This window comes from Notolabrus celidotus, chromosome 22 (assembly GCF_009762535.1).
Source record: "Notolabrus celidotus isolate fNotCel1 chromosome 22, fNotCel1.pri, whole genome shotgun sequence".
In the NCBI taxonomy this organism is placed as follows: domain Eukaryota; kingdom Metazoa; phylum Chordata; class Actinopteri; order Labriformes; family Labridae; genus Notolabrus; species Notolabrus celidotus.
Genome location: NC_048293.1, coordinates 18,023,166 through 18,045,860, shown reverse-complemented (window position 1 = coordinate 18,045,860; position 22,695 = coordinate 18,023,166). Strand labels below are relative to the sequence as shown.

General features: G+C 40.0%; 1 protein-coding gene across 2 annotated transcripts in view; it reads left to right on the top strand.

Annotated features, from left to right (window-relative positions):
- Window positions 1-4,343, top strand: part of lingo2b (leucine rich repeat and Ig domain containing 2b) — a 30,385-nt gene extending 26,042 nt beyond the window's left edge. Inside the window, exon 2 of one of the 2 annotated variants that reach the window (XM_034675326.1) lies at window positions 978-4,343. In XM_034675326.1, coding sequence (XP_034531217.1) covers window positions 1,021-2,889 — 1,869 coding nt within the window. In that variant the 5' untranslated portion in view covers window positions 978-1,020 and the 3' untranslated portion in view covers window positions 2,890-4,343. The remainder of the gene's footprint in view (window positions 1-977) is intronic. The other variant, XM_034675327.1, reaches the window with a different exon arrangement.
- Window positions 4,344-22,695: the final 18,352 nt, after the last annotated feature.

Sequence of the window (22,695 nt, the reverse complement as noted above, 5' to 3'; positions counted from 1 at the left end):
AAAGACCAGATATTTAAATATGTACTAGAATAAATATCACTGCATAAAAAAGAATGGAAAGTGGTTGTGGTGGACATTTCATAAGAAAAATAATGCAGCAAAATACAAAGTATATTGAAAATGGGAAAGAAGTAATGGGTTGTTACATGCAGTAAACAGAAACTAACAGAGGCATAAAGCAATGAAGCAAAGAGGAAATGTTGTGAGGATTATGTAAATGTATGCATCTCTTTTTGTGTGTTTTTTTAAAGGGCTTGTGCTCATTGCTGTCTTTAAAAGATATGAGATAACACACTCCCAGTATTAAAAAAAATACTGTCTGTTCAAACATGACACTTCAGTTATTATCTCAGTGTAATCAGTGTAAAATGAAACAATAAAACATAAGCCCCTGAGATGATTTAGTATGTTGATTACTTGTTAAGCAGTCGTATATTTTTTTCATTCATCCTGCTGGAGTTGTTTGCCTCAAATGTGGATTCTTTTGCACAAACCAACATTGCATTTTCTGTTTAGTTTGTATTTCCATCTGCACACTTACCACTGAGTACAGTCATCACACCGCCCCTCCTCCAGATTCAGACATATAAACACCATTATCGCTGATGCACTGTACCAAGTCACACACATGCAGCAACAACAAATCCACATGGGCTTTTAGTTTCACTGCACTCTTGAGCCGGTCATTTCTCGCCATTGGGCTGAAACATCTTTTATTGCCTTGAGTTTTTCATGTTACCCTGCAACCTCTGATAAAGTGATGAAGGTTTACATTTTTCTGCAGCTGTGTCTTGCCTTGGTGAGTTTGAACATTTTAAAGGACGGTTCATTAGGAGAAGAAAGAACATGGCAGTTGTTATAGACTTAAAGTGTGAAAGGTTGAAATTTAAAAAGGCAAGTGGTGAGCAGAGGGGAATAGGCCTTTGGTTGATTATGCAGTATATTCATATTTCTTGTTCTTATTTTATGTTTTGCAGGGCTTGTTCGTGATGGTGCTCTGTATGGACAGTAAGCTGTGCCATGACAGGGGGCATCGTGGGTAAAAGAGACATGCGGCACCCAGCCCGGCACCACTGCCATCTCTTCCTGGGTGGGGCCTTGCTGCTTCTCCTGGCCAGCCTGGCTCAGAGCTGCCCTGCCCGATGTGAGTGCTCAGCCCAAACCAAGTCAGTAAGTTGCCACCGCAAGCGCCTGCCTGCCATCCCTGAAGGAATCCCCATCGAGACACGCGTCCTGGACCTTAGCAAGAACAAGCTTCGCATCATTACACCAGACAACTTCTCTTCATTCCTTCAGCTGGAGGACCTGGACCTAAGCGACAACCTCATCAGTGTGGTCGAGCCTGGATCATTTCGGTCTCAGCTCGCTCTGCGCTCGCTCAACTTTCGCAGTAACCTGCTTCAGCTTGTTCCCGCTGGTGTGCTGTCGGGCTTGACCAATCTCTCCCGCCTTGACCTCAGCCACAACCGACTGGTGGTTCTCTTGGATCACGCCTTCCAAGACCTGCGCAGGTTGACGTCCCTGGAGGTCGGTGACAATGAGTTAGTCTTTGTTTCCCAGCGGGCCTTTACTGGATTACTTGGACTTCAAAGTCTGACCCTGGAACGATCCAATCTCACAGTAGTTCCAACTGATGCTCTGGGACATCTCCACAGCCTGGTTGAGCTTCACTTACGCTACCTTAGCATTGGTTTTCTAAAACCTTTCTCCTTCAAGAGGCTATCACGACTCCGCCGACTAGAGATTGATTACTGGCCATGGCTGGATGCACTGCCTCCCCTCTCTCTGCATGGGCTCAACCTTACAACATTGTTCATAACGAACACTAACCTGTCTGCCTTCCCCGGAGCAGCACTACACAACCTGCACTACCTCACACATCTCAACTTGTCCTACTGCCGCATCAAGCATATTCATCAAGGAGAGCTAGGTCAACTCCCACACCTGGTGGAGCTTCGGCTTCAAGGGGCTCATCTGATTGCTATCGAGCCTTTAGCATTTGTGGGCCTCAAATCTTTGCAACTACTGGATGTGTCAGAGAACCACCTGGACTCCCTGGAGAGGGGAGTGTTTGCCTCACCAGACAACCTCCAGAGGCTGTGTCTGGGTGGAAACCCATTAGTGTGTGACTGCAGGTTGCTTTGGCTACTCAATAGCCACAAGCCCCCCTCTCTGCAGATTTTGGATGTCCAGCCTGAGTGCAGCGGCCCTGACCACCTCCAAGGAAAACCCCTCCGTGACCTTAAAGAGCCTCTGGTCTCCCGTTATATGACCTGCACCAAACCACGGATTGGACCCAACACGACTCAGCTGCTGATGACTGATGAGGGTCAACCTGCCCGCCTGATCTGCTTGGCAGAGGGAGCACCTCGGCCTTCAGTGGTCTGGATTACACCTCACAGACGCTACGTCACAACCAAAAGCAGTGGTAGGGTGGAAGTTCAGTCAGATGGTACCCTAGAGATCAAGACAGCGGAGCTGCATGACAGCGGGGTGTATCTGTGTATTGCCAGTAACCCTGCTGGTAATGCAAGCCTGTCAGCCTCTTTAGCTGTGAAGAGTCTGGGCATTGGGGACAGATCTCACTATAGCAACAGGAGCTCGAACTATCTGACAGACTCTAACAACACATGGGGGAATGGGACAGTACTGTACAACATGACAGTCCCTATAGACATTAAAACTATCATTATATCTACAGCCATGGGCTGCCTGTCTTTCCTAGGTGTGGTCATCTTTTGTTTCCTGCTTCTGTTTATCTGGAGTCGAGGGAAAGGACGCCATAAGAGCAACTTTGATATTGAGTATGTCCCTCGCAAATCCAATGGGGCAGCAGCAGAGGTGTCTGAATCAAGTGGCCCACGACGGGTCAACATGAAAATGATTTGAAATGTCAGAGACTGTAACATATGAAAGCAAGTCAACAACAAAATGTCCACATATCAGCTGAAAATGTTTTTTTTCTATGACTCAGTGGATTTGTGACAAACGAAAGTTCTGTATTAATATAGTGGGTGTCAATATGACAGTGACCTAGTGATAAAGTGGGCATGTGAATATAAAGTGATATATGAAACCGTGGACGTGTTTATATGAAATAATGTTCTCATACAGTACATTGAATATAAAACTATAACCAACATATCAATATGGGAGTGATATAGTGCTACACTAGGCATGTGTTTCAGTGGTGATGTGATGAGTAATGATGTTGTCGACTCACCGTAACATCAAGGTGAAGGAGGGAGCCGCTGGGAGTGACCCGGGACATCTCTGCGTGGCAGTAGAGCTATCATCGCTGCAACCTGTCAGGACTAAATTGTCTAATACCCATATTAGCTGCAGTACGAAAGGTGTGTGTTATGTCCATGTGTGCGGGCGTGTGTGTGTGTGTGTTTGTGTGCGTGCATCAGTGTGCGCATGTTGCATTTGTGCGTTTCTTTGAGCATGTGCACGCATTGCCTTTCTTGTTGGACAGAACAAATGAAATGAATGAAAGGGTCCAAAGCATTTTTTTCAGGCCTTTGTTCCGTCATTGTTACAACAGTGATGTTCCTGTTGTGAAAAAAAGAGGATTATCTATGTTTGTATTCAAAATCACAATTAGTATATTCTAGAGAAATGCTGCATACATTTTGAAATACATCATTATCCCCATTAGAGTTATCCCAGCATTATATGGGATTTATTTTACTCAAGGGGATATTAATACACATGCCGTGGTTACAATGTCAATTATGAGCTTTGTCTTTACCAAAGAGCTTACCATCCTAAATTTCCGTCAACACTTTCCTGAAAAGCAGTTGTCAGCTGTGTTATTACTCTGGAAAAGCTGTTAGCTATAGAAATGGCATGTTGAACCTGTTCTATAACACAATAAATCATGGGTAGATTTTCCTGCTAGACAAATCCCCTGATATGATAAAAGAGCCTGTGGCCAGAGGAATTGGCAAAGATTTACTGGCCGGTGCTCTCTTTGGGATGAGACAAAGTTGAGCTTCACAGATTTATGGGTTGAATTTCCCCCTCTCTCATTTTTCTTCGATCTTTCACTTCAAAGCTAGTGTGTCCGTATTCTTCCCTTGAGCACTGGGTATTTAATAAATGGCAATTTGAAAGATGTAGTGGAATCTTGTATTGTTTAGGTTTTTTTTTTTTTGTTTAAAATGTTTAAATGTTTAGAAAAAATGAAAAACAATTAAGGGCAACTCTTTGTAAAGCAGGGCGTGGGTTGTAACTTGTGTGATCCTGTTGTGATAAAAATGTTTAAGGTTGTAAAATTGTTTTCATATGACAAATTTATGGGTATATTTTCAAAAGGAAATAAATCATAGTCATACCCCAAAAAATGAAGTAAGATGTTTACATTTTGGTGAGTGAATTTCCACTGATGGTGACATAAATCTAATTAGTCTTTCCTATATGTTTGTTTTTTATTTAAATTATAATATCACCTATAAAATTAAACATCTTTGATGCATCTTTAACCTCAGTTATGTTTAGAGCTGATCTACCACTTTCTTTGCATTGGTTTGTTGTGAAATGATGGAATAATATTTATACAATGAGCACATCTAATGAGGATTTATCTGATAAGGACACCAAAAAGACTTTGGTGTACAAGCAAAAATTTTTAGTTCTAGTATATATTTTTTTGTCAAATATTTTTATTGAATTTTTCCATTTATGAGGAGGGTACAGAAAAAAGAAAAGGACATTTTAGATGCACAACAGTAAACAACTTCCCAACTTAAACAACTAATTCAATCACACTCATTCACACCACAAGAGACAAAATGGACAAGACAATACAATCAATTTTAGTATTTTTAATTAAAATGACAAAATTACTATTACTATAGATTACCACATAATAGAAAAAAATACTGTATGTACTAAATGTGTTTTCATTGTTTTTTATTCAGTTAAAATTAAAAACAGTTTTTTCTTTGTCTTGTAAAGGGCTTCTGCAGAGAGAACGTGCCCTGTGTAATGGGCCAAGCATGTTGCAATGCCATATTTTTAAAGAAGGTACTAATGCACAAACCAAATTCTCTCCAAAGAGGCTTTCAGTTATTCATTTCAACTTCTATTTATGACCTTAAACCTGCAAAAGAAAAATCTCCCTGTAGTACTTTCTGTCAGCTTCTAAATAGCGATTTTTAGTTTTATTTCAAACTACAGACAGTTATTGAAATTGGAAACATTGTAATTGCTTAACATTAGCATGCACACCATATCATTTTAAGCATGTTCGCATGCATACATGAGCATCCAGCTCTACATCAGCACATTTATATGCAATGGTGGCACAGAATGTCTTTTCTACTGTCGACTGCGTCTCGTCTTTCTTTTTCCCAAAGCTCACTATAGTGCGTGTGTTCTAGTAAAGATTTATTTTGTTCATCTTCTCACAATAACACAGTGATGGCAGTGCTGACAAATTCTGTTTGGGGTATTCATATTCAAGCTGTTGGAGGTTGCACACCCTGGGATCTAACAGTGCACCACACATCCGTGTGATCCAGATGGAATTTGGAAAACTGCATGAAGTGCATCTTTTTGCTGTTCACAATAATCAGGAAACATCCAAACTGGGACACATGAAGGAAAACATCAGAATTGGGGCACTTAAGATGACAGAATGTATGCAGCCTACATAGCCTGTGAGGAAGCAAAAACCTGCCACTTTACACAGCCTGACACCTATTTTATGTGCTAACCAGCATGACTTGTCTATGGTGTTATCGGCATAATCTCATCCAGGTCAAATGCTTCCCTAAAACAGCTGCTTTCTACGCTGCCTCACCTGACAATCAGATAAAAGAAAATGCTAATTTGGCATCTTGCTCCAGCTGAAAGTGTCTTTTTCTGGCAGCACTTGATGCTATCATGGCAATGATAAAAAGATCTTTTTGCCTTTTGAGTGTGAAAGCTCATAGGGAATATTCAGGCTGCTGCTGTGGCGTTATGAAGTCAAGATCAAAGTTCCTCCAATAGGCTTTTATTATTTCCAATGCAGTTCCCTTTAACCAAGAGAGTGATGTAAACAATGGAGAGGAAATGTAATGATTCTATTAGTGTCTTGTTCTCTCGCATATCTCTGATAGGTGGAGGATGCACACTGGGTGTCAGTGTTTAAAGGGATGTTAAAGACCTAAAGAGTGTTTAATGGCACTCAAATAGAGGTGTTCAGTCTCAGGGCCATCCACCCCTAAATTAATAATTTCACACATCATAATGGATCTTCATGAAGAACCTGTCACTGCCTTGCTGTCTCATCAAAGAGCATGAATCAAAGTGAAAGAGACTCCATGCACCTGGGTGTTGCATCAGTGAGAGTAAGCTTGGTTGTCAAAAAGGAGCTATAGATCCAGGTTTCCAGGGCTAATAAGCCATCTCAGAGTGAGGTCTTTGACCCTGGAGCCAGAGATTGAAATGAAAAGAATCCGTCCCTTGCTGTAGTTCTGTGAGTGGGGTTATAAGTTCATCCTTTCTTGTGGGGTCGTCTTTCTCCCACATCAAATTTTTCTTCTCTACTTTCTACCTCCAAACACTGAGCTCACAAAATACAATAAATGACGTGCTGTCTTTGGTTTCTGTGAGATCACTTAGAGCTACAAGAAGAGGATGGACAGTTAGTATTCTAAGGGGAAGAAATAATCATTCTTCAACATTTTTAAAGTCCTGCAAACAACTTTTTTCCCTAAAAGCTTCTTTTATGATTAGTGAGAGCTTTCCATTATTTTATAAACTCTTCTCTCTGGTTTAAGGTGTGTTGTTGCATAGTTTAGAGCAGGGGTGTCCAAAGTACGGCCCGGGGGCCAATTGCGGCCCAAGGTCCATTTATTTGTGGCCCCAAGCTTCCATCTTAAATTGTGTTATTTATAGCAAAGAAATTAATCACAGTTTCTTTCTACAAACAAAACTAAAGTCAATCCAGAAACGTCTCAAAAAGCTTCATATGGACTACCTGTTTAAAACCAAAGCTCTGGGAATTCTGCAAGACGGCAATAAAGAAGAACCACAAGGACTCTTAAAGTTGACAAGTTTTCAAATTCATGTTTTTATCATGATGTGAAAATGTTCTTGATGAACACTAAAACTTCAGAAGACACAAAAGAGAACACAAGACAAGATCAAATTATAAAATTGTGCAGAAAAGGCAAAATTTGGTGCATCAAAAATGTTCAGAACTCAGGAAAGTAATTATATAGTTCTTAAAATGTTGTCTGCTAGACAGAAAGGTCTTAAAAAAACATGAAAAAGAAGTGTGATGAAATCTAGATCGTGATCCTGCCATAGGAAAATAATGATACTAAATATTAAATAAATATTTCATGTATAACTTTTAGGATTCCTAAGTCTCAGTAGGAGCCACTGGCCCTGAGGTATTCTGACAACATCATATGTGGCCCTCTTTGAAAAAAGTCTGGACACCCCTAGTTTAGAGAAAGTTTCCCTTCATTATTTCAGTGTCATCAATTCTCACCTGAGTCTTCATTAAGCAGATTATTTCTAAACACAAAACTTTAGACAGGTTACTTCAAATGTTCAACAATAATTCAATTCTTATCAGCAAACTTGTTAAAAAAAAACAGAAAGGCGACAAAATACCCCAGCCTTTGTGTATCCAGTCATTACATTTGCTACATTTCACTCTGTTTGCTCCAGACATCTGTGCTGTTTTGATTTCTGCCTCATAACATGGATCAATAAAAGATATTGGATTCGGTGCAGTCGCTCTTCCCCGTGCCCTGGGACTCACTTAAAATGTACAGACAATAATGAAAGGTCAGTGGCTAACCGAGCTGCCCTGCAGAGATCGCAGTTTCATGCCACCAAGGAACCTCTGAAAGGAGCCTTGAAGCATATTGTTATAGCCTTTTTTTTTGCTGTTGTAATGTTGAACTAGAAGCTGATACCCTTTAGCCAAGAAAAGAAAATTGTAAAGCATTTAGAAAAACTAATGTCATTAAGTGCTTTGTAAAACATAAGAGTCCAACAATTAATTCAAATGGGAAGAAATGCAGAAAAAAATAGGCAATAGACATAATTAAAAAAAGGACATGATGGATAAAATATGAAAATTACAAGAAAGTATTTAAAAAAAATAACATCTCTACAAAAGTGATTTAAAGCTGCTGAGGTACTGTCAGTGTGCATTGGTTTTATGGGGCACTGATAGAATAATAATAATAACTTGGATTTATATAGAGCCTTTCAAGAAACCCAAGGTCGCTTCACAGGGTCAGATAGGGGGTCTGGGGGGTAGGTGGGGACATCACTAGCTAATGAGGAAAGGCCTTGAGGAAAAGCTGCGTTTTGACTGCTCTTTTAAAACTGTCGAGATTTGGGGTGCTGCGAATGTCGGGAGGGAGAGAGTTCCCCAGAGTAGGGGCTGCCACACTGAAGGCTCTGTCTCCAAAAGTCTGCAGCTCCAGGAGACGGAGAGGAGACCCAGGTCTGAAGACTGTAAGTTCCGAGATGGAGTGTGTTGGTGGAGGAGGTCAGCCAGGTATTGGCGGGCAAGGGCATGCAGGGATTTGTAAGTGAGGAGGAGGAGCTTATCGGAGATGCGGAACAGTGCCCATGTGTAAGTTCTGTTTTCTGATGGAAAATATCATTTTACAGTCTTCATAGGTCAAACAAATCACTTACTATGAATCTGTGTTGTGGAAAGTGAAAAAAAAAGGCTGATTCAGCCGTGCAGTTACTCACTTTGTTTGACACCTACCCGGCAGCAGTGACTACGAGCATTAAAAATAGCTATAAAGAAATTTCCAGGCCTGTCTCTGATGGTCTTGTTTACTTTTGCAGGTCAAATACAGGCATCAGTATTGATTTCTGTCTGTTTTCTTACCAGAGAGCTTTAAAAGGAGATACTTGTGTAAGTCGAAGTTCCTTCAGGCAGGTTCCTCCGCAGCCGAGGACCCCAACAGTAGACACTTTGCCTCCTTTAGTGTTAAGTGTTTTAAAACAGATGTCAAGTGCTCTCTCTTTTTTTTTTTTTCTTCTGACTAAATTCTGATTTTTCCTTTTAAAAGACTCTTACAGTAGTTCCAGTTGTAAGGAGATAAATATATGAAACAGTTTCTGTGCCATCAAAAGTCAGTATTGATCGTATACCTGCAACTGAGCTGGTAGTAGAATTACTAAATGACTGTGTGTGTATGTCTCAAAAGTGAGGATACCGAGCTGTGAAGGTAACATCCAGGTTTCAACATTTTGTTTTACATTAGGCGATTAAGAAGATTAACTTGTTCTGCTGAAGACTATCCATCAAACCTGAGCACAGGCTCCTATTAAGTAACTTCCAGTACATTACAACAGATACAGTGGGTAGAGTCATCATTCTTGTCATAATGCGTGATACAAGTCTTTATGTACTCCAGTAATTGACCAGTAATCACTCCATATACAGACACAGGGAGTATGAAAGCTGTAAGTGAAAATGCAACTATATACAGTTGTATTATTTATCTGGTTTTCCAAAAATAACAAATAATTCATGTTGTTCTCTCAAGATCTCAAATAATGTATCTCATAATCTCACTGTTTTTTTCCTTGTCATATTAAATAACAGCTGGTCTTGCCACTGAATTAGATACGTTTATCTTATTATCTTAACATACCATGCTTGTAATCCTGACATATGGGATTCCCTTGTCATGGGAAACCCAGTATCGTAATCTTGAGTAAAAATATGTCAAAGTCCTCACAGAAAATTGAGTAAAGAAAATGTATCCTAAGGATGCATGTCAGCTCAGTTTTTTTTCTAAGTGGGGTTGTATGAGGTATTTGTCAATAGTAAGTGTATTAGCCATAGGGAATCCCCGGCTAGGCCCCTTTGTTGAGAAAGCAGCTGGAGAACTGGAATGGAAAGTGAGGCTATCAACTGCTGCAGACGGGACCAGCTCTACCACACAATGCTGCTAATTTTGAGAAACTCTGACACAAACACTGCACACTAAGAAATGCTGCTGAGAAAATATTGGACCAAACAATTGCTGGGTTAATTTAATGCAGAGAGACCCAATGCTGAGATATATCGATTACTGTGCTTTATTAATTCTACCACATATATGGGTTGATTATTCTACCTAAATGATGCTGTCTAATGTTTGCACTTGGTAAGCTAATTACAGATTCAAATGTTTTTTTGTATAATCCAAGTTTTGCCACTGAAGGAATTGTGATGTTACATTTTCATATAAAACCAGAGAATGGAAATACCTTCTGGATACCGTTCATTGAAAGTGCATCGTTCCATGAAAATGCAGTTTTACCACTTCATGCTGCACTGCAGTGACTACTTTGCTCATTGTCAGGGATGGTAAATTCTCTCTTACCATTAAATACCCATTTAACCCTGCTGTGGTCAGATCTGAGCACCACTCATCTCATCTCAGTGGAACTGCCCCATTAAAACACAGCTTGTGGCAAGTGTCAGTGAGAGGTGCAGTGTGAAAGATGAGAGCAATAACAGAAAAGAAGCACATCACATTGCATCAGTGGTCGACCCCGGGGGTGTGGATTGAATTTATACAGAGAAACCTCAGGGGTAGAAAAGGTTCACTGTGACGTCATTTTACAGACTTCTCCCCTGAGTGGGATTAGCCTCGGCCTTATGGGAGCTCACAAAGATCCCCCTCCCTCTTTGTGGGGTGTTACATGTGTATGAAAAATTACAGCTGGGTTCTTGGAGGCATGCAGTATGATTTGCTGAGGCTATGGAGAATTACAATCATATTAGAGATGTCCTCTGGGCCTAACTATCAACCCGTATGAACACCAGCCCTGTAGGCAGCTTGGTGTTGGAGCTGCCTTATATATAGTAACACTGTGGCTTGCTCTTAAAAAACCACAGAGCAATAACTTTGTTTAGAAGGGTGTAGTGAGGAGAGAAACATGCTTTTTACATTTCGGTGTTTCTCATCTGTGCATCTTTTTTTACTGTTGCACTGCAGCTGGCTAGCAAGTGAGATGAGCGATTATAAATAAATTAATTTGTGAGTTATGACTCCCTGCCCCTTTTCCTCCTGCAGATACTAAATCACTGAGGAAGAAAGCAAAGCTAGGTGCTGATTAATTCAAACATTCATTCTCTGTACAACAAGCCTCCCAGTCAGCTTTAAATAGACCCATTGTTTAACTGAAATTCACTTTCACAAGACACACTCGTCTTCCCATTACAGTTTTCTTTTCAGTGAGTCACCAATAAATGTGGCCCATTCTGGAGAGCAGGCTCGAAGCAGTTAAACACTCCTAACTTGTATTACAAGTCTTATAAAACAAAGAGAATGGACATGCATTCAGGTTTTGTGGACATCTATGACACATGTGATCTATGCTCTTTCTTTATTTTTAAAAACTTAGTCCTAACCGCACCTGTTGACCCAAAAATATATCTTTGATTAAGCACAGATTCTATATGCCATCTAGCAGTCAAAGTAATGAGGTGGGAGTCAGTGTCTTTACTATGAAGAGGTCAGAGATGTGCTTAGAGGGTCAGGAGAGCTAATTAGACAGAATGAATGACAGGGACCTGAGGGGGTAAATGCAATTACCAACAGAATGAAAGGCATAGAAAGAGGAGATAAATCCATGAGATATATGCTGATGAGACTGCAATTTTTTCCCTTAGCCCTGAAATACCTAAAGTTGAAATCAAGTATGCAGAGTTGTTGGGTGGGTTAAGCTTTGAGATAGCAGACAGCCTGCTGCACAAACAACTCTTACCACATCATCACACAGAACTCAAACTGATGATTATGCATCCCAGCTAGTTGGACGGCTGAATATGCCTCCCTTCTGTCACGATCTATGGACATTGTTACAACCATGATGATGACTATATTAAAAATGTCCTGCTTTCCAAATCACACCATCAGCTGAAAAGCTGAAGAGCACTGGGGTGACAAGAATCAGCTGCTCCTGAGTATATATACATCCCTGTCTCAGCATGAGCTGCCAGATGAGTTGGACTGAGTCTGCAGACCGGAGAATGTCACTTCAAGCATGTCTGGAGAGAAAAACAGCCTGAATATCATTATAGCTTGTTCAGCTCTCTCCTAAAAAGGCAGCCATAAGCAGAAGAGGCACTGGCGCTGCATGTTTCATGCAGTCTGTTTGATTGTTTGATCCAGGATTAAAGACACACAGGAAACCCGGACGGCTGTCTCCGCTTGGCTTCTCTCCAAAGACTGTCACTGCTTGGAAACGACTGGGAGTCCCTTAATGTCTTAGCAGTATAGGAAGGATATCTGAAGAAATTTCATTCAGCAGAAGACAGGGAATGACAGCTAATAACATCTGTGGGTTCAATTATAATAGGATCAACAGGGCAGGAATAAACCAAGGCCGATAAATCACAACACGTAAATCAGATTGTGAGCAAGAACATTACAAGTCAGACTATCAGACTGATACGTTTGTCATTCATGATGTATCATTTAAAATAACAAAACTGCTATGAAAACAAAGCATTTCCCTTAGAGGAGCATGGATACTCAAAGGTTCTGCAAATCTCTGGAATATCATACAATAAACTGTTGAATGCCACAAATGTTTTAAAATCTTGCTTTAAAAAAACCTTCACATTGTAACTTAACCGTCCTGTTATGTTCGTTTCTCTGGAACAGAAATAATGTTCCTGGGTCAATTTGACCCGGGGCATATTCAATTCTCCAAAAGTGTCAGAACTCCAAAAAATCCCAAGAAACCATTTTTTAAAATCTTATTTTTAACTCCATTACTAACCATTTAAAATCAATATTTGTTCCATTGGTGTTCTTTAATTCTCACAGATCATGCTTCAATGAGGATAAATCACTTGTTTTTCATTAAAATTCATGTTAAAACTTTTTTAAATGTACATTGGAAAGCCCTAAATATCAATACAACAGTTTTACATGACATCGATTTTTGTTTATTTTATTTTACATTTTGAATTATTATTTTTTTTATGAAGTGATGTCGATAAATGAACACGAATCCTCTTCTGTCACATGCTGCCCAGATTTTTATGCTGCATTTAGCCGGTTTGGAAGGCATAAATTGCCTAAAATAGACTTTAAAAAGCATCAGTTCGACCCGCAACATAACAGGAGGGTTAATGGATAGCAAGTAAGGAGCCAAAGCTAGGCAACTTAACACTTGGTTAGTGTTGGGAACAGATCAGGCTTAGAGACTATAAATGCTGAATGCAACGGAACAATCTCCTCCATTAAATGAACACTTACCCCTATGCTTACTGACACTGCTAATCAGTATAATATTAGCACAAAACACATACTGGGTTATGTGTGAAACTGCCAGTATGAATGCAATTCCTATGATGTGTGATAAAGACTTCACAGTGCTGCTGTGTGCAACAATAGCAAACTTTTTAAGTGATTGAAAAAAGGATGAAGAAATGTTGACAGAATATTGAGTGGACTGAGCGCCTGACTCCTTCAGTCTGGCTTCTGACTGCAGCTGTCCCACCAAGGGCCACCAGCACTTAGACACAGGGAATTGGAAAACAAGTTCAAAGGGATTGTGGAAGCTTTGGTCTTGACCCAAGAAAACCTGAGAGGGACCGAGCAACACCCTTAGAAAGTAGCACGCTGCCTTCAGTGATGTTTTATTGCAAAAGGGATACGGCAAGTTGTGTTAAAATACATTCTCAAGCAGAGAGGAGACAGACTGCAAAAACTAGAGCTTTGTTGTCTAGTTATGTGTGCCATAGGAATTACGCTCATATAGTTCACTATACTGTTGCTGGAATAAGATATGCCCCGTAAAGATGTCTGTATTATAAATTTGAAGCTTTATTCATTTTACTATTGAGTCAGTGCAGAAATTGGCATCCACACCCAGAGGAAGCAGCTTTAAAATCAGCTGGGAAAAAAACACGTTAAAGCCTCTTCATCATGCACTATCACAATCCAGTAAGATAGAGTAAACAAGTGTTATCTGCACAAGTCAACGTTGCATACAAATGCATACTTGCATATGTGAGTGATCTGAACACAGTAGTGTAAACATATTATGTAATCGCTGCACAAGGGTAGTGCTGAGGCAGGTGTTCAAAGGGCTTAAAGCATATGCCATGACAAATAAAGCATGATGACCACATATGAGGCGTTAAATCCAAATATAAACACAGACAGTGGGTCTGAGCTGGATGATAACTGGTGCCTTTGGGCCATGGAGGAACAGTTCTGCAAACACATTGTCGTTTAAAAGACATAGACGCTTCAAAGATAATGATAGATTTATAGCTTAGTTGGTAAAGTAAGTCACTAGGTTTGAACTAATTGGATAAGCATTACAATGAAAATGACTTAATTTGCATAGCCTGGGATGTTCTTGAGTTTTTATTTCATTCTGGTTGTCACCATGAGTGGAACAATGATTACTCTCTGCTAATAACAGTCTTTGCTGATGCTCTGAAATCTTTACAACATGCTCTTGTATATCATTTTGTTGCCAGACACAGTTTTGGGAGTTCTAACATATTTTAATAACAATAAGAATTGAAAGGACTTATATAACAATTTTCAAGATACTCAAAGATGCTTGACATTGTGCACAAAACAGATAAGAGAAAAGAAAGACATATCAGCATTAGAGAGAAAGAAGAGGTCACTGGCTTTTTTGAAGAGGTAGGTCTCGCGTTGATTTTAAATGAGAGAAGTGAGTCAGAGTTGCAGATGTTTGAGGGAGAGATTTCAAGAGAGTTAGAGCAGCGATGGCAAAAGCCCCGTCCCCCCAAAAGGTGCAGTGCTGAGTCTTGGTGATAGGGGACAGGAGGTTGGCATCTGAGGTGGCGAGATGCGGAGTGGCGTTTGAGAAGGTCGGTCAGGTATGAGGGGGCGAGGTCATTGAGGGCTTTGTAGGTGACTAGCAGGATCTTGAAGTGGATTCGGTGCTGTGAAGTTAGTGAAGGATGACACAGAAGTTAAGATGAAAAAGTTTGAAATATTGATAAAGTGTACTATGTTAGTATTAGTGGTAAGAAATATGTAGGGATTTTAGGGTGTCTGTTTTCTGGAGATGAGCTTAAAGGTCAATCAATCACTCAATCTTTATTTATATAGTGCCAAATGACAACAGATGTTAGAGACGCTTTACAAACAGAGCAGGTCTAAACCGTACTCTATGTGATATTATTAACGAAGACCCAACATCAAGACAGGATAAAATCTAGTCCCATTTTACAGACAGGACTCAGTCTGATCTCATCTTAATCCACCATGAGCAGAGCACTTTGCAGTATTTAGCAAGTTACAGCGGCAAGGACAAACTTCCTTTAACAGGCAGAAACCTCCAGCAGGACCAGACTCATGTTGGACACACATCTGCTGAGACTGAAATATGATGATTTGAACAATGACTCAGAAGGCAGGAATTTGCATACAATAGACAGTGGCTTTATGACTGATTAGTATGAAAGAAAAAAAGTGCCTTTGTAGCACTATATACCCCCCGGGCCAATCACAGGTGAACTCATCTGCTGCAGGGGTTGAGGTAACCTGACAAAGCAAGTCCTCAAAGATACAATGATAAGCTACTACCCGGGGATAAATTAGTGCTCCATTTACCTAGCCAGCATTGTTTGCTAACACAAGCAAAAGAGAGAGAGAGTGTGTGTGTGTGTGTGTGTGAGAGAGAGAGAGAGAGAGAGAGAGAGAGAGAGAGAGACCCTCTTCATCCTCTCTGCTCAAAGTGCATTGACCACAATGACTCTAATAGAAGAGGGGAAATCACAGATGAAAAACAATCCAAGGGTTAATACATCATATACACACAAGCATATAAACTTAAATATGTTTTATGTTGTTAACATTATAGGCACTAATGCATTGTGTTATTCCTCCTCCTTTATCCAGTCTGTATGGATTAACTTTGGGTGATATTGAAGTGTTCAAAGAAATGTGGTTCTTTTGTGTTAATAAAATGGTTTAATATAGTTGAATGGAGTCATATGCAGCCCTTTAAGATCCATCAGAGAGCTGGTACATACAGTCCCATGAAACCTCATGTTCCGATCATGCTAACACCTCACGATCAGTTGTTAAAACAGTTTCTACATTAGCTTGCAGCGTTGGTCTGTGTATCTGTCTGTTCCAGAGTCCTTTTTGTGTTCTCATTATAATGATTGGTCTGTGGCAGGGAGCCACAGTGCAGCTGGGCAGGAGAAAATGAGGTTCTTTGAAGTTCCCTCTTTTGAATGATCGTTGTTGTTGTGCCTTGTTTTAAACCTGGAGTCTGCTTTGAAACCACACAAAAGAACAGGGCTTATTGAAGCCTTGTAGCCTGTCCATACTTTGCCCTTTTTAAAAACTGAGAAGTAATTGGAATTGGTCAGATCAGCCTTTACTCAGCATGATCGTGAGCGTGACAGACTTTGTATCTTCATGATGATTCATCTGTATTATTTTTTTGTTCTTCTCCCCTGCCTATTTGAAGTCAGTTATTATGTCGGTGTGTTACATTGTCTGATTTTATATGTCATTGTGACCTTCACAGCATGTACTCAGCATGTACCCTCAGTGTTCAATATGTGTGATGTTTCCAGATCTAAAGAAGGAAGAGAAATAGGAGTTTGAGAGGATTGGGGTGGTAGAATGAGGGAAAGTAGGATTCATGGAGGCCCCAGAGGCTGCTCTGAGGGCAGTTTTGCCCCATTTCTCGTGGTCATGTGGGTTAGTGGAGAATAAACCGATGTTAAACCAACCCTAATGGATGTTGGTGGTGGGCATCGAGCTGCCGGCATTGGCGGATGCAGGCGCCTGACTGTCTGTTTAATGTCAGATGAAAAGAGATGCTGTGCTGTCACTCTGCTCAATCACGTCTCCCTGAGCAAAAACACTGACACTAATGAAGTGAACCAGAGATACAGAGACACAGCCACAGGCTCCATCACCTCAAGCATAGATGACGGCTCAGTCATCCAATTAAGCCCTTTGTACTCTGAATTTAAAATGAAACTGAGTTAAATCCAAATAAAATTAGCTATTTATGCGTTATTTGCCATGCCATACACACTGTAAATGGATTAAAAATGACTTTTCGGGATGCTACTGAGTGTCTTTACTGTCTTCGTCAAGACATAAAAACATTCTATCTTAAAGCTATCCATCATTTATGAGATGTATTCAAATGTATTTAAAATGACTCATGAAATTTATCTCAAAATGCTGTCCTGTTATCAGAAGGCAACTGTATGAGAAAATAGTCGTCCAGGCTTAAACAGACTTAAAATGCATACTTACAGCCTTATCTAACATGTCATTAGAGTATTTGATTAATTAACTGTGTGTTAACTTTTGTCCAAAGACAAGAATAGCAGGTATGTTTAACATGATAGCATACTTGCATTTAGGAACAGCACTGACAACAAACACAATGGTGGCTTGCTCTCTTCTTTTTTCCCAAGGGCATGCTTTCTCATTTTAGTTCAGTAGTGTATTTATTCTGAAAGAATGAACAAGGTATTCCTAATATTGGGAATATCATTCATTTTTGCAATTGTTTTCTTATATTACAAACATAATTTGAGCTGATGATCACTCCACAGGCAAAGTTGAAGACTCAATAAAGTTATTAAAGTGCATCCTGAGGTAGAGGCTGGGGACCTTCTGACACCACTGAAGGGAAACTAGGAACTTCAGAACCAAGGGTGGACTGGGATGATAATTCAGGCTGGGAGTTAGACTCCACCCCAGGCCACCCTGTCTGCATCATCCACTTATTGTGTAGGCAAACTGCATCCCTGGTTCTGCAAGTATGCATGCACTCTCATCAGCTTTTGTTATGTTGGACTAATTGAAACACGCTACCTTCAATGCTATATGATCACTCTGTTGTACTCATTATGATTTAATTCCTCCACAGAGAGAAGTGCACACTGTGTAGCCTAGGGGCTGTTCTGTCACACTGTTATTAGCCCAGCTACTTAGATAGCTACACTTTATATCTGTGCAGTAACCTGAGTCCCTTAATGACGAACATGCCACCTATTTTGTTGCACTTTGCTGTGTCTGCAGCAAGGGCCTTCCTCTTTTTAATTCTCACCCTCTTTGCTCCACCTCTCCTTTTCTTCCTTTCTATTTCACCTGGAGATAATCCTTGCCTAATGCCAATTGAGAGGCAGCGAGTAGACAGTTGCTATGTGCGTCACGAGGGACACTATGACATTATATTTTGCAGACAGTAGCCAGGACACTACGGCAACTGGTGGATCGCAATAAGCCAAGCGTGAGAGTCGCACTCACATATGATGATAAGTGCATTCAGAGAGGTACATGATGTTCACACCGGCTGCTCACGGCATAATAGACCCTAAGGCCACCAGGAAATGTCCCGGTGCTCCCAACATACAATCGCACAATGCCTGCTCAGAACTATGCGCACTTTACCCTCCAGGGATAAAGGATGAATATATAACGTTCAGGGGAATTAATCCTGTAGATGTTGAGATATTTTAGCCTTTACAAACCCTCCTATAGACTATCATTCAATACTCGTATGCCCAAGAAAAGTGGTCTGCTTTATATAACAACCCACAAACCATTTCACTAATGTAATAGGTCAACTTCAGGCATATGCAGTCAGTACTATTTCAAATGTACTGCTGGCTGAATACAGCTTAATCATCAGCAGACAGGTCAGAGTGTTTGCAGCTGATAGCTTCACAGCTAAAGAGATGATTATGAGTAAAACTGTGAAACAGAAGGTTTTATTTAGTGAATGATTTTCGAACCCCGGCTATTTTTCACACTCATTATAAATAGGTTGTAAATGTGAAAATAGGTTGCACAGACAGGTTTGCCATTCAGACATCAGAGCACATATAAAGATAAACCGACAGCTGGAGACGTCAACACTTCTGACTGTCAAAGAGAACAGAGTCTACATTTGACGGCGTCTGAAGGGATGAAAAGGTGAAGAGGTTATTGAAACGCATGAGAGTAAATCAGCTAGTTGAGACTGTAGAGTTGTGGAGTTCTTAGGCGGCTGTTCAGCTTTGATGTATCAGCCACTATCTTACAAAGATGGTGAAATAAATGATATTTATACAAACTACTAGAGCAACAGAGCTATTTTATTCACAGTAAGAGTAATATGTAAAATGTCAATTAAAAACACTTAATTGTTGATGAAGTCGTTCCACTTTTGGACTCATTTGTTAGCTTTAACACTTGCCATTCTTAAGTTTCAAGATTACAGTGGTCTAGGGAAACAGGTGGGAGTTTATTTTTCAGAAAAGTTGGAGGATTTGTGATAATCTAAGGATGAAATTTTCAAACTGACAAAATTGGCATGCATCTGAAGCTCACCCAGAGATTAGAGGTCTGGAAAAAGTCAAATGGACTTTGGGGTTAAATGTTTTTTGGTGCAGATTTACAGGTGTGAGCTTTGAAATTGCACAGACTGATATAGAAGGACCATACAGACGTGAAAAGTTGTGATTCAGGTCATTGGAAAGGAGCTTCTGGCTTCTTGAATATCCAGAGGAGGGTGTTGACATTGCCTCCTGCCTTGTCCCAAGGAAAAAGGATTGATTCACCAGATCTATTATCACCCTGTTGGCACTCTGCCGTCTCCACTCAGCATATAGTGGAAAAGCGCCAAAGGCTGCAAGTTTCTTAAGAATGACACACTGAGTCTCAACCAGCAATGTCTCTGCAGAATGAAAGAGCAAGAGAAAAAACGGTGGTCTCTTGTGGTAAAATATGCAAAGAAGGAGAGGAGAAAGACTCCTTTTTTGCTTTTCTGCACTGATTGAAAATTGACAACTTGGATGTCAATCATTTGGTTTATGCATTCTTGACTTAGAGTAAAGGTCATTCCTGTACATTCGGCTACCACTTGTGTCCATGAGTAATACATTTCCCGTACCTTAGCAGATCAGCAGGGACAGCTCCACTGCGTTGCATTGTGGGAGGGTGAAGACTAAATTAACCAACTGATGAGGGATCTGATTATTTCACAAGTTAGAGTATTAAGAGATTGAAATGCTCTTCTGCAGATTAAAACACTCAAAACAAATCTTGATATCAAATTCTGATTGGCTAATTGGCTAATGTAATTACTTTTTATTGACTAAAATTAGACTGACATTTTTTGACTTTCTGTCTAGTGAACCTATAGACTAAATTTCTGAGAGCAAAAATGACCAAAATGTGACTAAAACTAAAAATCATTTTCATCTAAAGACTAAGACTAAATCTAAAATAGCTTGCTAATAGCTGCCTAAATTAGAAGTGTCCCAAAAAGTGGTTCTTGAGGGCAATATACAAAGTTATCCAAGTCTTTGTCCTGGTACAAGAAATCCTTCAAGGAATAAGTAATGCTATTACAGAGCTGACACTGCCCGTAAGTTGGTTATGATGGGTCTGTTCTGTATAGGGTTGGTTTGAAGGTCTGATTGCATTTTTGTGATAGTCTGCAGCCTCAAAGTACCTAAACAGAAAACCTGATGTGAAGAGCTTACTTCTCACAATTTCACTCTGTTGCTGAATAAAAATATGGGTGTTCCACCCATAAAAAACACTATAAACAATGGTAATAGAAATATATAGGTGGGTGGTTTTACTGTTTAGTCACTGAAAGGTCCAAAGGTGGGAACCGTGTCACCCTTATTGTAATTGAAAAGCTGCAGTGCTGTTCACTGAGTACAACCTCATCAGCAGGGCAGCCAGGAGGTACACAATTTAGGGTGACTGGTAATGGACAGTGACCTTGAGAAATTCAACTCCAGACAACTTTTTGCAGCTGAGTTGCAGGGTGACTTTTCTCACTTTGTCCTAAGTCATGGACAAAAGAAGATAAAGAAATCCACAAACTAAAAATAAATGGTAGGAGATATGATGCAATGAATATGAATATTGAAAAGTATTCAATAAGAAAATTGTAAATTCTCATATTTTACATAATCAGAGACTTCAGCAATCCAACAATTCATTCTGGAAGCAACTGTAGCAGCTTAAAAACAGATGTGTTGTATATAAAAACATGTTAATACTCCACCAATCTGAATTGACTCCTAATTTTATTGATCAAATACATTAACATTTTCAAGACATGCACATTCAGAGAGTTGTATGACACCACCCAAACCACCATCATGTCTGTTTACCATAAGGGTGGCCAACAAAAACAAGAGAAATGGTGGGAAACAGCCAACCTGACTTTGACCAAAGCATAGACTGCATTACAAAAGTTGACCTTGCTGCAGTCTCATGAAGACTGTTTTTGTGAACTACCCTAAGCCTTGAAGTTGTTGCCATCTTGATTTTTGGAGTCAAACATAACCTTGAAAGAGGGCGGGATGTCCACCGGGACCCTAGCAGGAACTTATCAATCTTAGCCACTCCGTGAAGCATAGCCTGCGTCATCATTAAGTACTATAAAATGGACTTTAATTACCGAAATGAATCCAACGCTGCACTAAGGGAGACTTAAGACTAAAGCTGAGGTCGGACTAAATGATAGTTTTTCACTGTGCTAAAATAGGCGATCACAGAGCCATCCGTTTCATGATTTGACCGACAGATATTGGAGGGAAGAGAGGCTGGGCAAGACAACACCTGGAATGAAGACTGTAAACAACAAAGTACTGACAAGTGTTTCTATCATCCTGACCACCTCATTTCACACCATTTCAGTCTGTCCTTAACAGCAATCAATTCATCTTTAACAGCACCACATATTAAAACCTCCAAAACGATTATGCAGTTGAATCCCCACCTCCCCACTGTTTCAACATAAACTAATTATAACAATCACGAAGGCCGGATTTATGAGACTGATGCAGGAAACAGCATTTGTTTTAGCTAGGTGTACTTAATAAACTGCCAACTGAGTGTTTTTTAAAAGGCTATCCAAATGTGGTTATGAATGATATGCTACCTTTCTGATAACGCCAATGGCAGTTACCAAGTTGCTGAAGTGCGTCTGCTGTTTCTTGCCAGTATTTCTCTTCTTTTTAGTCTGTCACGGTTTTCCTCCGTCACATAGTTCCATCCAGAAGCACCAACTTCTTCATTCTTCTTTCACTTCATCATTTTGTTTGTTCACGCTTGTGACTTTTGCACATGCAGAGCGCTCACTGCTCTCACTGGTGTCACTTACACAATGGAACACATCATAGTTGGTAGAAAGAAAAATCAAACATGCTTCACTTTCTGTCAGAAGGTCTTGAGGCTTGATTGTTTTTCAGTGTGACACATTACACAGGACAAGATTATTGATTTTCAGGCTGATGGGTACTGAAACTCTACGCCTGCTGGATGGGGCTATAATCATGCTCATAACGTGTAGTCTGACCTCAGCATAAGGGCTGAGATGATTAGCTAATTCAAAAAAAATTTCAACAAGGTTAACATTAACTGAAAAGCAGGTACTCACTTGGTTCATCACAGTCAGACTTCTTTCAGTAATAGGACAATTGTGAATTTAATCCATTTAACATTGGCTTCACTTTTGAAACCACAAGGTTATGTCTTCCTTTATTCAGGCTATGAACTGAAGGTAACAAAATGTGTCTTTCACTATCACCAGAGCTCACAAAATATTATACTGCATCTCTTTTAATTTATTTGTGCATAGACTTAAGTATAGATAAAAATGGAAATTTGTGCTTTTGTGGCTAAAAAACCACAGGCCAGAGAACATTCCAGGCCAGCAAATGAGACCCTC